Genomic DNA, 17,817 nt, shown 5'->3' on the forward strand with positions numbered 1-17,817 from the left:
TTATAAGTTCCATGGCTTTGCAGACTAGGCTTATCACACTAATGGGGCAGTAGTCCCCGGGGTCCATGGCGGATCCCCCTATGTGGAATGGGAAAACCGTCAGTGTGCGCCATTCAGTGGGCACAAAGTTGAAGGGTGAGGCTATGACTGAACATGGTACTTAGGTGGGGTGCCAGTTCATTCTGCAGTTCATGTAGAACACAGCCTGGGATGTTATCATGTCTCTTGGATGCTGTGTTCTTGGCTTTGGAGAGTATGGTTTTTACCTGTGCATCCGTGATTACAGGAGCTTTGCATTCTTCCAGTATAGAGATGGGCCCATTAGGGGTTGAGAGGGGGGTAAAGTTAGCACTGAACCTATCTGCCAAGATGTTGGCAATATCAGTTGGTTCTGTATATTTAGTGCCATTGTGTTGTAACTAAGAGCAGATCTGAGTGTTGCCATTGAGATTCTTGACATAGCAATAGAATGCTTTGTGGTTGTCTTTAGAAACAGTGGCAATCTTGTTTTCTTAACTAATTTTGGAGGATTTTATGAGGGATCTCAGCTTCTTACTGATGCTGACCACAGAGTTCCTCCAATCATGGGATTTTACTCTTTTTTGCAGCAGTTTCTTTCTTCTGTTGTAGAATTTGTTTATGGCAGGGGATCACCAGATTGGTTTCTTTTTTTTTTGGAGGATAGCATCCTGGTTCTGTTAGGGATATCACGATCCGTGCACTGGTGTAAGTGCTTATAAAGTGCATTTGTGTAGGATTCAACAGTCGTACCTCTATTGTCCGTCTCCATGGGTGTCGTGAAGTTTGCCACTTCTGTCTTAAGAAGTGTGAAATTGGCTTTGGAGAAATTTTTTACTGTGGTTTCCATAATGGGGGGTGGGGGTGGGATGTGGACGTCTAGGGTGATTAGCTTGTGGTCGGATTTGACCAACAAGGAATTGACCTCTGGTGTGGAACACCGGTCGCCAATGTTGGTAATGACCAGGTCTAAGATATTGCTGCCCCTGGTGGGGGTGTGGATAAGTTGATCCAAGGCATTGGAATTTATGAATTCCAGAAAACGTTGAGCAAAGCAGTTGGTACATGAGTAGTTTTCCTAGTTAATGGTGGGGTAGTTGAACTCACCCATTATTAGGGTGCTGTGTTGTGCCCTAATATTTTCCAGTGTATCATGAAATGAGGAGTAGAAATCCTGGGGCATGATGTGGGATCTGTAGCAAGCTACAATTTTGATTGCGGTCTTGCCCAGAGTTAGTTGCCCTTGAATAATCTTGGATGCATTATGCTGAGCAACTAGCCTGTAGGTGTGGATATCCTTAATGAATATGGACATGCCTCCGCCTTTAGTGTTTCAGTCCAGGTTAGGTGGCCGAGAGGTGTGGTATGAATTATAGCATGGTAATGCAGGGGTGCTCTCTGGAGCTTTGAACCAGGTATCTGTCACTGCACAGATGTCAATGTTCTCCATTTTAAGGAGTGCCTCAACTGAGTGCATTTTGAGGTTTAGACTTCTAGCACTGAGTAGCATTACCCTCAGATTATGCTTGTTTGTACCTGTTATGGTGGTGAATTTGTCGTTTGAACCTTTCCTAAAAAGGCACTAAAGGGGTGGCAAGAGCCTTAGCCATCTCTGGCAAAGCATCGTGGTCTGTTGATCATGTCATCCCAGGCAGACAGATTCTGGATCCCCTTAGAATGACACCAGAAGCTTAGCCAGTTGTTGAAGTCAATCATTTTATCTTTGTACTGTGGTATCATTCTGGGTGATGGCAAGATGCTACTCAGGGCTAGGGTCATACCTGCCTGGGCAACAAGATCAGAGACCTCCTCCATGTCGCTTTTCATGTAGTCCAAGGAGGTATGTCTCACATCATTCACACCTACATGGACAATGACAGAGTCATATTTGTACTTGCTGTGGAGTGACCTGAGTGCGTGCATTATGTGGCAGATCCTGGCACCCAACAGGCAGCAGACCGTAACTTTCTCCTTGTTTAGCCTGGTGAGTGGAACATCAGTGTGCCTGACTATAGAGTCACCTATGACTAGAGTATTGGCTACGTTGTTATGCCTTATGGGCTGTGGTTGGGTGACATACTGAGTTTGTGGGCTATGTGTCATTTGGGCTGTGTTGGAGGGTGGAGATTGCTTGTGTTTCTGCTTTGGAGGTCACTATTGCTGGGGCAGATTTTTATTGAGAGCCTCTGTGAATGTAGGTGTGTGCTTTGTGTTTCTGTGTGTGTGTTTTGGTGGTGTAGGTTTTGAGGGACTATGTGATGAGTGTGGTGTGGTGTAAGTGTTTACCCTCTCATCTTCACTGTCTAGTCTAGTCTTGGGTGAAGAGAGCTTTGCTTCCAGTTTGCCTATATAAGTGTATCTTTCATAGGTTGTAGTGTTGGGAGGTAGGAGGAGAGGGTTGTCAGTGTAGATGAGGCAATTGCTGCATTGCCCCAAGATGCCCAGATTCATCAGATAGACAAGAGAAAACACCAGGAGCTGACCCATAGACATGCCTGGATAGGTGCTTATTTATTAAGTACTAAAAACTGTTTTCCTCTAGACAAGTGAGGAAAGTCGAGCGCTGTAGTAATTTGTAGCTTATTTAGTGCTTACAATGAGTTCTGAACAAGTGCTGAGCTCAAAGAAACAGATTTGACTGCTAAAACTAAAAAAACTGGCTAGTTCTAAGGGAAAATTTGAAGAACAGACTTTATGGCGTCGGGAATATTTTAACCCTAGCTAAGCGGCGATGCATAAATTGTATTTTTTTTAATATAACAGTAGCAAATGAGCAAACTAATTTAAACAAATTAACCAATAAAAAGCTAAAAACTAAGCCCTGTTCCAGCAGTCTTCGATCAGACATGTTCTAACTGCACACTCCTGCCACTAGGGTGCAGGGGAACCTTCTCCAGAAAAAGATGGCCTGGATTAGTGCTCAAGTTATACAAACAAAGCTAGATTCAGCAGGTCTGAATCTAGTCTTGTGCTACAGCAAACAAGGCGTACCAATTTCAGAAAGAAACAGTTCAAATAAACAGGCACAATAAGCAAGCCTTTAACAAGAAACTCCCAACTCAGAAGGGCAGAATCTACCCTCTCCTCCCACAAGAGTGCAGACCACACAATAAAACCATATTTTATGGTGAAACAGTACTCAAAGTGGAAGAGTCACTGCTGCCAGAAAATACTTAATTGTTGTGGAATCTACATTAACCAGTTACAGCAAGTTTCACTATAATGAGCTCCCTGTTGTAGTCTACTGGTTTAATAGTTCAGAGATTCCAAAATAGAAGTACCTCTGCTTGAAGAAGCATTGCAATAATTCTGCACACTTTATTCATACCCACACAATTTCTTCACAAAGATGTTTCTCCACTGACCAGTCAGTTCTTCCACTCAGAAAATAAATAAGGCTGTTTTATATCTAGTCTACACCCCCCCACCACCACCACCACAGCACCACTACCTTTCAACCTGTGGGTAGTCAGTTTAAAAGAAATAAGCTTCAGTTGAGTGTCACATGTTCAGGATGCATGGATGAAACAATCAACACTTTGCCTGACTGCAAAACATTTCATAAACCATTATCAATTAAACATAAATAAATAAAAAACACACAAATAAATACATTACAAAAAAATGTATTGTTCCAGACCATCTATAACTTTCATATTCTTACCTCTGAAACTCTAACTCTCCCTTCTTGGAATGAGCACGTCTGCGGATTATGTGTACACATATGTCGATATTTACACCAATGACATCTGTAGGGGCTGTTCACACATGACAAGCACCTAGACAGAAAAAATAAGGCAGGAAAAGGTGTGTATGAGCTAGCCTGTACTGACAGACTACTTTGTTATTCTCTACAATAGCATTCAGTAATGTAGTTAGTTTACAGACTGACAGACCCCCCCCACACCTCACAGATCATGCCATCTAAAATCATTACTCATGAATACTTATTTATATGCATATGCAGTCCTTAACAAACTCCAGTTATCTCACACAAATTCAGGTTATCCTGCAACAAAACAGCATTAGGTTCAGTACAAAGGACAGTTTATTTTTGCAACTCAGGTTGAAACACTGGAGAAAATCCTAGGCAAGCACTGTTTATGAGAAATATGAGCAATTATTATAGTGCACTCAACGTTTTAACAACTGTTCTTGAGTGAGGATAACACACCATGGAAATATATCGTCATACTTTGAAAAGAACATACCATTTTACTATTGAAAGTCAGAAACAAACAATGTGGCAGGCCAAATTATTTTACTGTTTTCTAGAAAGTGAATTTAGCTACAGCTACACTTTTTGCATAATTTTCTTTATATGTTGATTGTATTATCATTCCTGTCAGCAGAAATAATCTAGTTTCATTCAAGATGAAAAACTTTACAGATGGAGGAGGTAGTACGATGGACTGATATGTTTTCTTATCTACAACTAGTCATCTGGAGAGTGAATTTAATTGGACAAAAGAAAACCTTACTAATAACAAGGCCACAAAACGTGATGAAATTCCAGATTAAATGTTAAAAATCCTTCAAAAGGATGCTGTTTTACTGCTGCATGAAATTTATCTGCAAATTTGTAAACTACGACAGTGGCCATTTGATCAGAAAAGGTGAGTTTATATTTCATTTGCAAAAAAATGGTGATACTAAAGTGGATTCAAATTATTTAACAATTGTATTTGTTCCACATGCTGGTAAGGTAATGTACAAGCTCCTGCAAGATAGACTCCAATAATATTAGGACTGAATCCAGCCATACGTACAAGCTGGTTTTAGAAGGGACAAAGGTATCAGAGATCAAATTGTCATTTTTTTTCTTTTTTTTTTTGGATAATGAGAAAAGTAAAACAGCTCCAGAAAGATATTTACTTCTGTTTTAGTCACAACTCTGAAGCCTTTGACTGAATGGACCATAACAAACTGTGGCAAGTTCTTAGAGAACTGGAGATATGAATTCACCTTATTTGCTCCCAGTGAGATATGCATGCATAACAAGATGCAACATCTGGAGCTGAATATGGAATGGAGTACTATAAAGTACTACAGTACTTTGAAAGAGTGCTAGAAAGCTTTTGTACGTATTAAAATTATATAATGAATATATAATGCAAAATTCCAGGTTAGACAAATCAGATGCTGGATTAAAAATTGAGAGGATAAAAGTTAACAATTGCAGAAATGCAGATGATACCTCTCTGCTGACAGAGAGGCAGATAAAAGCCTGTTGATACATGTGTAAGAGCAAAAGTTGGATTGTTGCTCAATGTAAAAAAAAATATCAGCATCTATCTTTGCCAATTCTTTGGCAGTACATAGGTAGAAGTACAGCCAGTGACAGGTTTTATTTTTCTGGACTGAGCATGCTCTGCATTTAAAGACTATAGCTATGAAATTAAAATGTGCTTGCTTTTTGGGGAAAGTTATGGCAAATGTGGAGAAGACTTTAAAGAGCAACACCATCAAATTTTTAGCAAAGGTCCTCATTGCCCCAAATATAGGTTTCTCAGTAGTGATATATGACTGTGAGAGATGGGCTATATAAGGCTTCCCACCAGAACACCAGAGCTGTTGAACTGTAGTGTTCAAAAAAACTTTGAGGAATTATACCAACTGCAAGAAGATTAAATCAGTCAGTACTTAAGGAAGTAAAGTCAGACAGTTTGGAGGAAGGTCTGATACTAGAATTTAAATACAGATATTTTGGCCACATAATACAAAGACGGAATGTACAAGAGAAGATCTGGAAACAACAAAGGCTATGGAAGAAAACGTGCAGCAGAGGCTATGGGAGGTAGAAATAATTTCTGAAGTAATGAATATGAGTTTGCAAGAACTAAAAGAAAAGAACATTGACAGACAGGTTTTGTGTGCTAAAGTCCTTAAGGTTACATAGAGATAAAGTCAAATAAGCAGTAACAACAACAACATCATCCACGAGTGGACTAACATGAACAGAATGCATTAGCATAAGAGCAGATGTACATTATTCTTCAGTAAAAGCCTCTGGAGGCTACATTTTTGTATTCTCAATAGGTGTTTGTTCTTTCTATTCTTTATCTGTTCCATCTATTCAAGGAATGGGGGCTTCTATTCTTTACCTGTTTTATCTATTCAAGGATTGGGGAGTGTATGACTTCCTATTGACTTAGCAGGGATACTGGAATGTTTTTCCCATCCTTTGACTAATTTAGTGGCCTCCACTGCCTCAAATGTTGAAAAGAAGGATGAAGACCATTTCAACTCTAGTGAGTTCAGTGAGGCAAGTATTGTCGATGGATATCATTCAAATCAACTTCTTTACAACCCATTACTCATTTTATAGGCAAAATATGACAATGTCAGCCTCCAAAATGTTGTCATCTAAGAAACAAGTAGTGGATTTCAATGAAGAAGGCCTAGAAAAATCTTCTTTTTTCTTGTTTTAGATCATGGCAAAATATGTGGCTTGCATATCAGAGCTGTAGAGAATACCGCAGAGAACCCTAAAGGAGAAAGGCTTCCTTGCAAGCCATCCATTACAATGCAATTCTTATAAAAGCTCAGGTAAACAATCATCCTTGAATATCCTGGCATTGGAGGACTGGAGTTGTTGCGTCTTTCGGCTTTTCCCGGTTAGGGGTCGCCACAGCGGAAGTCCGGTCCGCTAAAGATTGGTAATTGATTTTTATGTGCCGAGTTACCAGCCCTGATGCACAACCTTCAACAAAGGTACGCCCATTCACGCATGTCTCAACGCAGAAGACGCTCTAGCTGAGAATCGAACCAGACAGTGTCTTACTGTGAGGCGACAACCCTATTGCAGCACCACCACTGCTAATCAGGTCAATCTACATAACAGAAATCTAAATTACAATAGTACAGGATCCCCTGGAGGAAAAAAAAACAATTAGTGGCTGGGATTTCATCTGTTAGGCTGATCAGACTGTGTGAAGCACCATCTACATTCATGGAAAGGGTAAGTGAAGGCTTATGTGAACAGTTAGAGTGCAGGTGTGGACATCAGAGTCTGCAGTGTTGATGTAGGTACAAATTACTAATCTGGGAATGATAGGCTGGACAGAGGTACGTTTAAATAATAGACATACACAGTTACCTGCATGTAATTGCTACCAGAAGATAGAAACATAAGAGCAAGTTGAACTGCACATCTATATTCATTTACAGAAAGAACTTGTACACTGTCAAGTGTATGGCTTCACTGGTAACTTAAAATCCAGATTCATACTATTGAAATGTCCTGCATCTGTCAAAAGAGGGAGAAGAGCCTAAGCTTATATGAGGAAATGAGCATATTTCAGTGGCATTTAAACTAGCTTGAGAAGTTCCAGATGAACCAAAATGAAATATACCAGGGCCACAAACCACACAACCCAACTTTCAAGAATTCCACAATGTCGTGAAATAAAAAAAGAGCATTTTTAGAGCTAAGCAAAATGGTTGCTAATTAAAATTACCTAAAAATCCCAGGACTGTCTTATCATATATGGGTGGTCATCACATAATACCTTCAGTCTTCTGTCAAGCTAAACTGCCAGAGGGTGTGGGGCAAGTGCACTTTAAACCTTGGCAATGGTTCAGTCATGTGACTACTAAACAGGTTATTTAAACATGTAACATCTTGTAAAAACAGTTGTAATGAAATCCTGATTTTCTGAATGAAAGCACTTAACTTTGTTAAAGTTTTTTTTATTTATTTCACTACCTTGTGAGATTCGTAAAGGACGGGTCATGTGGCTTGTTGCCCTGGTGTATTTCATTGTTTTTAGCTCCTTGGCACTGGAAGCTCCTTTGTGTTTTTGTAAGGTTTCAGATGAGCACAGAAAGCTCAACCTCTTTGTTTAGAGTCCACCAATGGGTGATGCAGATATCAGGGTAGCATATTGATAGGGAATAATGGATGCAAAAACTGTTAGAATCCAATGTACATTATTATAAAGTGACAGACACAAAGTGAATAAAGCAAAGAAGCCTAAGCTTGTCACTAAATCAAAAGATCAGTGACTTCAATTGCTCACTTTCTGAGAAAAAAACATTCTAAATGTGACTGAGTGTCTCTACATAGATATGTCCTAACTATGGCCCAGGTGAAACTTGTTTGATTTGCAGCTCAGACAACTGAAGTGCTGGTAAGGGAGGTAAGGCATGCCCATCCTGACGGTGAGGGACTGCACTCCAGCATGCTTTGTGGTTGGCAATAGTGAGGGCAGGAGCCTGTCATTAGTGCAACATCAGTTTTAGCGACTGCAATTTCAGCAAACATATTTCACTAAAAGCACTTTTGCTGGCAGGGTAGGATTCCCTTTTACCCACAGTTGTGGGACCTCAGTAAAGGTATATTTAAGTAAGGGGATTTGGAGGGAACAAGTGCCCTTGCCATTTGTAATAAAAGATTTCCTGTTTCACCCAAAGTGCTTTCAGTGAAAACTTTTTAGAGTATTTGTCTGTTGGTGAAAAAGGTCAATCTAATGACATGATTCATGAAGACAGAGGATGGTAGAGGCCGTGGATAAGTTGCAGCTAAAGTAGGGCAATACATCAGCACATCTGGCCCCAGAGGTTACAATGCATGCAACTGTAAAGGAAGCTAGGACATGAAGAAACAGTGATTGACATCAATATGATGCTGACATGATTTCCTCACTGGCCCTAAGTAGGGTTTGGTGTTAGTCTGACGGGCAAAGACTAACTCTGGTATGAGGAGAGGTAGTGAGGCAGCCAACAGGTAACTGCAGGCTACCAAAGGGAGTAAGCAAAAGTGAAGCACTCTGAATGTGTTGTACTGATGGACAAAGGGGGCTTGGATTTTACTAAAGTATGAAAACCTGCAACCTAATAAATTCTTACCTGGCATGTCAGCAAAACAAGGTGCACAATTTGCAGGAGTGACTGAAGGAGAAGTAGCTATTTACATATAAAAATAGTTAAAAATCAACAAAAAATCATAGGGAGGCAGAGAAAGGAGGATTACATTTCAACACACCTTAAGTTTGACTCACTTCCAAACCCCCATACCAAAGGGAAAAAAATGGAAGGGAATTATAAAAAGAAATTTTTAAAATGGCAGAATAGGGACACATTCTGATGATGAGAAATGTCAACATGAGCATGAGTTAAAGGAAGATTCACCATAGAACACACAGTATACAGACATATATATATATATATATAGAGAGAGAGAGAGAATGAGAGATATACCTGATGTTCTAGGGCTTAGGTGAGAGAGAGTCAGCTTCTGCATACATCTGACAGCAGTCAAATGTCATGTGTATACAAGAAAATAACAGGATTTTGACAATGTAGAACTGCTTTCAAGTAGCATAAAACAAAGATGCATCTACTGCCTATCACAAAGACAGTATTCTTATTTATGCAGCCGCCAAATATTCTAATACTTATAATTACCTAGCTAAGGTGCATAAAACTTACAGATACATAAACTTAGCAAATACACCATGAACAGTTCAGCATCCATAAGGTATTCACTCATTCTCATTTGGTAAGATTAGAGGGGCTGGATGCTAGAGAAGCCAGTGGAATATGTGTAATGCATGTTCATGCCAGTCAATAAAACACAGGCCTCTGTTACTGAGGCAAATACAAAAACATACATCAGAGTCGAATGTTCATGCTTGAAGCAGCTGATACCCACATTTGCACCAGCATTTAGTAATAATCTTCTAGAAAACCAACAAAGAATTCAGCTCTCATGTCTAGAAGTAAAATGGGAACCATTTACTGTAAACGTGCTACAGAGTTTACTGTAGAAATGATTTAATTTGATAAAGAGTTTATTTACTCTGCTTAATTATTTCTTACTGTGTCTGAAGTAAGGATGCACCTCTTATAGAAACAATACTGCAATTATGACACTGATATTAGTAAAACACTACTGCAAATACATATTGCTTTTATATTACATATCTATAGCATTAAGGACATTTAACACAAACACGAATATCTGGAATAAAGGTGAACATAAATGGAAATGTAATTACTGGAATGTAAACTCCCTTATAACAGACAGGGACAATGCTTTTGTGTAATGAGTGAAAGTAATCAAAGTGTTTGCATTTGGGGTTCTTAAAAACAATGACTGTAGTAGGTTACTATTGCTGTAGTAAACCACAATGCACAGTAGCACAGTCCTGGATGAAGATTTATGTTACAGTCATATAACAAAAGGCAAACGGGTAAGGCTGTGGTTTAATCAGTAAAAATGACAAGGAATCAGATTTACACTGAAGTTAATTCATTTCTCTCTTTGAAGATGTATATTATTCAAAATAATGATACAATCAAAGAAAAAGCCAAGCAGTTGTAAACAAGTTGCTCTGTATTAAAACTGTAGAGCAGAGGTCTGCAACCTGCAGCTCTGGAATCACAAATAACTCCCTGTTTTCCTCTTATGAACCTGATGAAATATGAAGATAGAGCTATGCCTAACAACAACATTGGATAAATAACCAGTGTTGTTAAAGATTTATGTGCAAATTACTTGTTAAAACTGTTAACATCATTGTTCTTGTTAGAAATCAGCATGCATGCTATTCATTGTCATAATGAGAATGCTACTTGAGTTATGCCTCTCAATGCTTATTTAAGGAAATAAACAATGTTTCCTTCTTTAAAGCTGATGACCTTTTTGATGCAGGTTTGGTAAATGAGGGGGTTCAGCACCATAGAGAGTACTAAGTTACTTTTGCAAGTCACACCCTACCAGGATGAACAAGAGGATTTATGATGCTTCAGCACCATGGACATCAGCGTTTGATCTACAGAAGGTTTAGGACAGGGTCTCTTTTCATAACCAAGTTGTGAAATGGTCAGGAAGTGGATATCATGAAATTAACTTCAAGAGTGGAACAATGTGAAGACACACATGCACCTGATTGGTCTTAAAAGCTGCAATATCTTTCTTGCTGTTATGTGCAAATGGAGTGTAGAAGCCTAAGGTGTATTACAGAATTTAAACCCATTTGACCTTCCAACTGCCATTCCAACCTTGCTGCTGTTTAACTTCTATCATGTGATTAAAGCAAAGGTGCTTAACAAAGGTGCCTTCTTCCTAAATTTGTTGCATAATTGTGAAACTTTATGTGCTAAGATGGTGTTTGCATGCAACATCACACGTTTCAAGAATATCTCTAATTTTACTACTAAGTCAGTTCATTCTGTAAAAAAGTGAAGAATGAAACAAAATATGAAATATGTTAATTTGATAGTGTTCATAATAAAAGCATAACATGATTAAACTAAGATCTTCATTCTATCATCTTACTGGGAAAGAACTGAACCACCAAACAAGCACATTTAAACTTGCTTTTTGATTTTATACAGCTTGAGATAAACACACTGTATATGGTATGATCCCACATCTGACACTAACATAAAACATAGCTTCTGTGGATAAACAGAAGACCAAAGCTCTTCTGTGCTTTGAAAAGCACAGTATTTAACAATAACATAACACAAAGTTAAGTGAGATGTTTCCCACCTTAGCTTATATATTTCATGCTTGTGGTTTCATTTTGTTAAAGGAGGTAGTATGTCACCCGACTAATGGTGCTTTGGAATAATATTTTGAATTGGCTGTCAATGGTAGAGGTGGGCATTAGAACACTTAGGAAGACAAGACTTGTATGATGTTCCCTTTGAAATGGGTCGGCACTGGACTAAGTCAAATAAATTGGAAAACATAAACTGCTATAGCACTGGCAAAATTCTGTTTCAGTGCATCTTTTCAAATGATAAAGATTGCTCTTGCAGTGCAAGACTGACATGGATTATATTCAGGATATTGAAAAAGCACATTAAAGGTAGTAGGTACTGTGATAGAGTTTTATATTTTATGAAGGCTATTACTGAGTAGGCATTTTAAATGGGGAGTGGGACTGATTCACTGATCTAACAGAAATCAAGCTTAATATCTTATTCATAGTATTTTAATTGTAGCACAAAATAAATGTATTGTTTTCTGTTATGTCATTTTTCATGTCGGTAGGAATGGCATCTAGTGGGCACGAGTTATACAAGGGGAAAATTTCATAACAAGAAAATTATAAGCAATGTAATAAGTGCAGTATTTGAATGAAAGAGTTAGAAGGTATGAAAGAACATAAAGCTGAGGTATCTCTTAATGCAAACACTGATTCCTGAAAAAAACAGTATAACTGAGACTTCTGTTGTTTTTAAAGTATACACTCAGGAACAGGATGAACAGTCACTAAGGAAAATCCACTGAATGTACCGATGTTATTTCCTTACAGTCATCCAGATAGGATATATACTTCTCAGACCCCAACTGTCAGACCTCACTATAAGCAAGTATCACAATTAATAGTAATAACTGAAAATTAATTAGTTCAGCATGTGTGTTGTCTTTAGTTTCCTTGATTCATTTATTTAACTTCGATCTCTGCATGAACCAGCATCATCCCCTGTCTTTCCATAATCCCCACTACTGTGCTAGGGGAGCACTATAGCTCCCTTTTGAAAAATCCTACATTTATCTCTTCATTGCTTAGACCTCCCAACTTTGTGGTGTTATTCCTAGAGCCAGGTATAAACATAAGGAGCTGTAAATGAGATATTTGGACCCATCATTCTGTGGTGACTAGTCAAAATCCATAACAGGGATTGTGACATGTAGTGACATCCTGCACACACCTAACATGCAGTGACATCAACAGCTATGCTACACACGCCTGACCTTGCTATGAAGGGTTTTATGTTTCTCCTTCTTAGATAAAGGTTAACTTCTGAGTTAACTAGAGGTCAAGTAGAAAGTAACGCATACCCTTCCTCAGCATTGAAGAACCGGTCACTGGATGCTTTATCTTATTTGCCTTAGTTGACTATTCCAGTGACTTAAAACCTTCCCAGATCTTGGGGTACCTGCAGCAGAGATGGATACTTTGCCTCTGCTATACTGCTTTTGTTTTTTTTGATTCATTTTTATGGAATGAGGGAGAGTGCAGTTCTGGTTTAATAGTCTCAGACTGAGGCAGAGGGATTCAGTGAATTGAATACTGCATGGAGAAGCAGTTTTTCTTTTCTTTTTTTTTTTTTTTTTTTTTTTTACTGTGATGTTTGACTTTTCTCAACAGTTATACAACTATTTAATTGGTCTATTTAATAAAGGGGTTGTCGGAAGTTTTAGCTCATTGTAAAAAAAATATATTCTTTCTTCCCTCAATGGTAATTTTTTCCTTTGTTTTGTGCAATGATCCTGCCCCCATCATTTCATCATGATCCCCTGTGAGGTGGATTATATAGATTCACTAGGAAAAACACTGCTTAACCTTTAACTTTACAGTTAAAGATAATCAAATATAATTATGAAAAGATCCCAAATTAGGGACATTCTAAATGTTGGTTCTATTTCCTTGTATCTTCTCAAAGTAATTTCCAATTTTAGGAGGGATGGAACAAACATTTGAGATGAAAGTTAATGTGTAGTGGCAGTTATGAAAGTAAATGTACACAGCATTAAGAAATACTTATAGAAACTTACAATTTCATGTACTGGTTGTCAGAATATATATTTGACATTGTTTGCATACCAAATTTTTAATTTTATTTAGGAAAAAATGGTAATTGAAAGTCTGAGGTGTTATAGGGTAGAAAGGTGATTTAGACCACTGGAGAAGAGGGATTTAAAGGAGTGCTTATGATATTCAAGAGATATAATAATTACAGTTATGATAATTATGAGAGAAATGTTAGGTAAAAATAATGAAGGCTTTCACAATGCAGGATGGTAGAGAGATGGGAATGCATCTGCCTAATGGATTTAGACATTTTAGGATGATAGGACATGTGTTTCATTGTCTGAAATCAGAAGTGAGCTGCTTGAAGCTCTGAGAATTGTAAAAATTAATTAATACTGATCTATTTTGGATGTGATATTTTTAACAGCAATATTACTGAATAAGATATGATAAGCTGAAATTGGTAAGTGATGCCAGGAAAATTCTACAAATAATGAATATAATTAGTCTGCAGTTTAGAGAATCAATGTGGAGTTGCATCTATCAGAGGGTTGGAACATATATATTTTATTTCTTTTAATAATAATCTAGCAACCGTTTACTGATGGGAACCGTATCTTGATTTCTTAATTACAGAGCTCCACGGGGTGAGGTTGGAGGAGACAGCTAAGAAAGGTATTACATACCAAAGTAAATTCACAGTGTTAAAAGCAATATGTTCCAAAGGATGCAATAGTGATGGTTAGATGAGCTCGGCATAATGTTTAAGGTCTTAATGTCATAGACACAAGTTACAGGGTTTGATCCTGGACTCAGGTTATTGGCTAGGCTTAAAATGGCTCTCCAGGGCAGTTAGCCTAGTATTCACCCATGAACATATTGGATTCAGAGTATTCTACTTGAAACTGGACACAATGATACACAGCAGTCAGGAGGAAACTAGGGCTGAAGTATAACATCAGCGAACAAGAGAAATTAAAAAATAATGCAAAATGTTACAGACCATTGTTAGACTACATTAATAAAGGAGTAAGCTATATATAAAAAGGAAAGAACGTATAAACAAAGAATGTAGAAATACATGATGTTGACTATTCAAGTAGAAATATACGGTGAAGGAAAAGGGAGGAAGCATTACAGTTATTATGTGTAGAAGTTAAGGACAAAGCAGGGGAAATTGCAAAGTTTGTGAGAAGGAAGAGAAAGGCATTATGAGACCTATAGAATATATTTTGGAAGAATTAAATGGCATGTAAGGTGTGTTTTTAAAAGTGTGAAGCTCTTTTTCTAAGACCAACATAAAAATCCAGGCAAAAGAGAATTAGGACATAATAAGGAAAAATAAAATTCAGTGAAAAGGGAATTGTTTATAAATGTTTGTGTAGAAAGTAGGGTAGCACTGTAATACTTAAGAAATAGTTAAAAGAAGGTATTAAGGGTGATAGGTTCAGGACTCTGTTTAAGCTGCAGTGGAAAAGGAAAATAGTGAGGTAAGTAGAAACAATCGCCATTAAATAACTGTAACGAAGAACAATCGCCATTAAATAACTGTAATGAAGAACAATCGCCATTAAATAACTGTAACGAAGAACAATCACCATTAAATAACTGTAACGAAGAACAATCGCCATTAAATAACTGTAACGAAGAACAATCGCCATTAAATAACTAACAAAGTTACTGATGAAATTATGCTGTTGAGATTAAAGGAAAGAACAGGCAACATTTTGGAAAAATAGGTATTTGGGTATGAAAAGAGTAATAGTGACTAATATTTAAATGGTGGGGCAATGAGCAGATTGATATTATACAAGATTTCAAAAACATTTGTTAGTATTAATCAAGGGCAGTTATGCTAAGGTTAGGAGAGTATAATACAGGCATGAAACACAAAAATATAGTGAGAGTGACTGATGAATAGCTTAATACTGTATTTAGGAGAAGAGATGGGTATGGAAAATTATGGTAATGATGTAAGAAAGGGTTGTTCTCAAAGACATTGATTATTTAGTCTGGCTAATAATCCAGTTTATGTGTTAGTTAATGGGTGAAGTTGTAGACTAGGAATGGGATATGACCGCAGGAAAGAAACACTTATTGAGTTAATATGGATGTTTCAGTTCTTGTTGTTTCTTGAAAAGTATCTGTAAGGTATAAAGTAGAAAAAAAGAATTTCAGAGAACCAGGGTTTGGTTGAAAGGGTAAGACAAGAACACTTAATGGAAAGGAAATTAATATATCAGATATTTTTTTCTGAGAGATGAGAAATGAGAAATACATTGAAAATATGTGTTTTAAAGTAACAGTTTGCAAAGAATTTAGTGTTTCTTTTTAAAGAAGGTTTATTTGATTAAATATGCTACAATGGGCAAATAAAGTTAACTCAGTGGAGTGTACAGCTTGTCCGAATTTCAGAGACAGAGGTACTGGCAATGTATTTTTAGTGATGTGTGTTTCATGCTTAAATATATTAATATAAATTTGTTGTATACCAGGAAAATTAAAGTGGATTAAGCATGGCGAATTCTATTGAGTTGTATACTTATTTGAATTTATATTACACTTTGAAGTTAATGAAATAGGAACCAGAGGTATCCATCAACTCATTCAAATGAGACCTCAGTTTAGCATCTGATCCAAAGTACCATATCTCAGTAGTAAATTCTCATCTCCTCATGTTCAATTACCGCTTCAATAATTGAAAATAAATCCAAGCACCTGTGTCATAACAAAACATGCAAGCTGCTGATCTCTCCAGTACCAGGCACAAGTATAAAACTTGCTATGTGACTGATACTGCCTACAAAAAAAACATTTTTTTGCCAATTTTTATACTTGAGTTGTAGCTAAACTAAAGAGGGAAGCAATACAGAACCAGTCTAAGCCAGTGGTGATCCTTTTATGTCAAAGAACAATTTGGCTACTATATAAAAACAAAACCTTTTATATAAGCACCCTTCATATGCTTGTTATTCTTATTTGATGTGAATCAGAAGGAGTTCCACACAGATAAAGGAACAAAAGTGCTTATTCATCTTACTTTGGACTTGTCTCTCTGGTTTTCCGGAATAAGAGAGGAGCTTATGTACAAGTTTTTGTTTTTATATTTCTGAAGTTGTTAGAATTTGGCTACTATACTAGGTTAATTTGTTTTGGACTTCACCATTTCTAAATGAGCTTTAGCATGCATGCGGGTGATCAAAGCACATTAGACATTGATTTAGACTTAAATCTAATTATATAAATGTGTTACATTGTAATTAACCAGTGTTACTGTAGATATATGTGGCACATAAATGTAGATAGCTCTATGCCTGTTATAATGTTCCATACATACAGATATAGAGATGTTTTAATCAGTGAATATACTTAAATAAGTATATCCTATAGAAAGTAATACATGTGTCAAAACAGACAGCATGAGTATATGTAGATCACTGAATGAGATGCTTATGTAAATAATAGTACATTCTCGCTCCCTAGTCTGCATGAATTGGAAAATGTAATTCCTTTAGTTTTGTCTTAAGGCCTCTCTCCTGGGTCAAAGTATTAAAAACTACAGCTCCTGAACATAAAATGGGGAATAAAAAACCATAACGCTAAACATAAAGCATGGTGAAGTCATACCACTTTGCATACTTTAACAGGAGTTCAGAAGGCTCTGTGAGCAATTTTGTTTAGAATACTGCCTTGGATGTAATGCTGGATTATGGTCCTCATTGGTCTGATTCTGTAAATTAAAAGAGGCCTATTTATTTGTTGTGACTCTGCAGCACAGGCTTTTGGACTAAATTGGGAGTAGAAACAGCAGACGTAGGACCTGTTTCAGACACGTAGGCCTGGAGACGCAGCTCCATCAGCCAACTTCTTAATCTGGCCTGCTTAGACAATCCTACCTTACTGTATAATACTTGGCACTGAATATCTGAAGAATTCCAGCTTCATATTGCAATCAGCAGTACCACCTCAGTTTTCGTCTTCCTAAGTAGTAGCCATTGTCTAATCATTTCACTGATATGGCACTGGCTTACATTTCCAGAAATACCCTCCCCCCTAAAAAATTCTCTCTATTGATAAACTAATTAGGAAGCCCATTGTTTCTGTACCATCTACTTCTTACAAACTGTCTATATAAACATGAAGTATTACTCTCTCTCAGTGTATGGCACCCAACTCCCAGCCCTTGTTTATGTTATCCCCCCATCCATTCCTTTTCAATAAAATGTGGAAACTTAACAGATTAGCTTGAGTTTCTAACTTACATGTGTTTCTGTAGTTTGACTGACACTCAACTTCTATGAAC

General features: G+C 37.3%; 1 protein-coding gene across 1 annotated transcript in view; it reads right to left on the reverse strand.

The window, feature by feature from the left end:
* Nucleotides 1-17,817, reverse strand: part of PLXNA4 (plexin A4) — a 2,762,645-nt gene that overhangs the window by 986,884 nt on the left and 1,757,944 nt on the right. Inside the window, exon 9 of the mRNA XM_044064236.1 lies at nucleotides 3,683-3,797. Within this exon, the coding sequence (XP_043920171.1) occupies nucleotides 3,683-3,797 (115 nt within the window). The remainder of the gene's footprint in view (nucleotides 1-3,682; nucleotides 3,798-17,817) is intronic.

This window comes from Protopterus annectens, chromosome 2.part2 (genome assembly GCF_019279795.1).
Source record: "Protopterus annectens isolate FY-2018-M chromosome 2.part2, PAN1.0, whole genome shotgun sequence".
In the NCBI taxonomy this organism is placed as follows: domain Eukaryota; kingdom Metazoa; phylum Chordata; order Ceratodontiformes; family Protopteridae; genus Protopterus; species Protopterus annectens.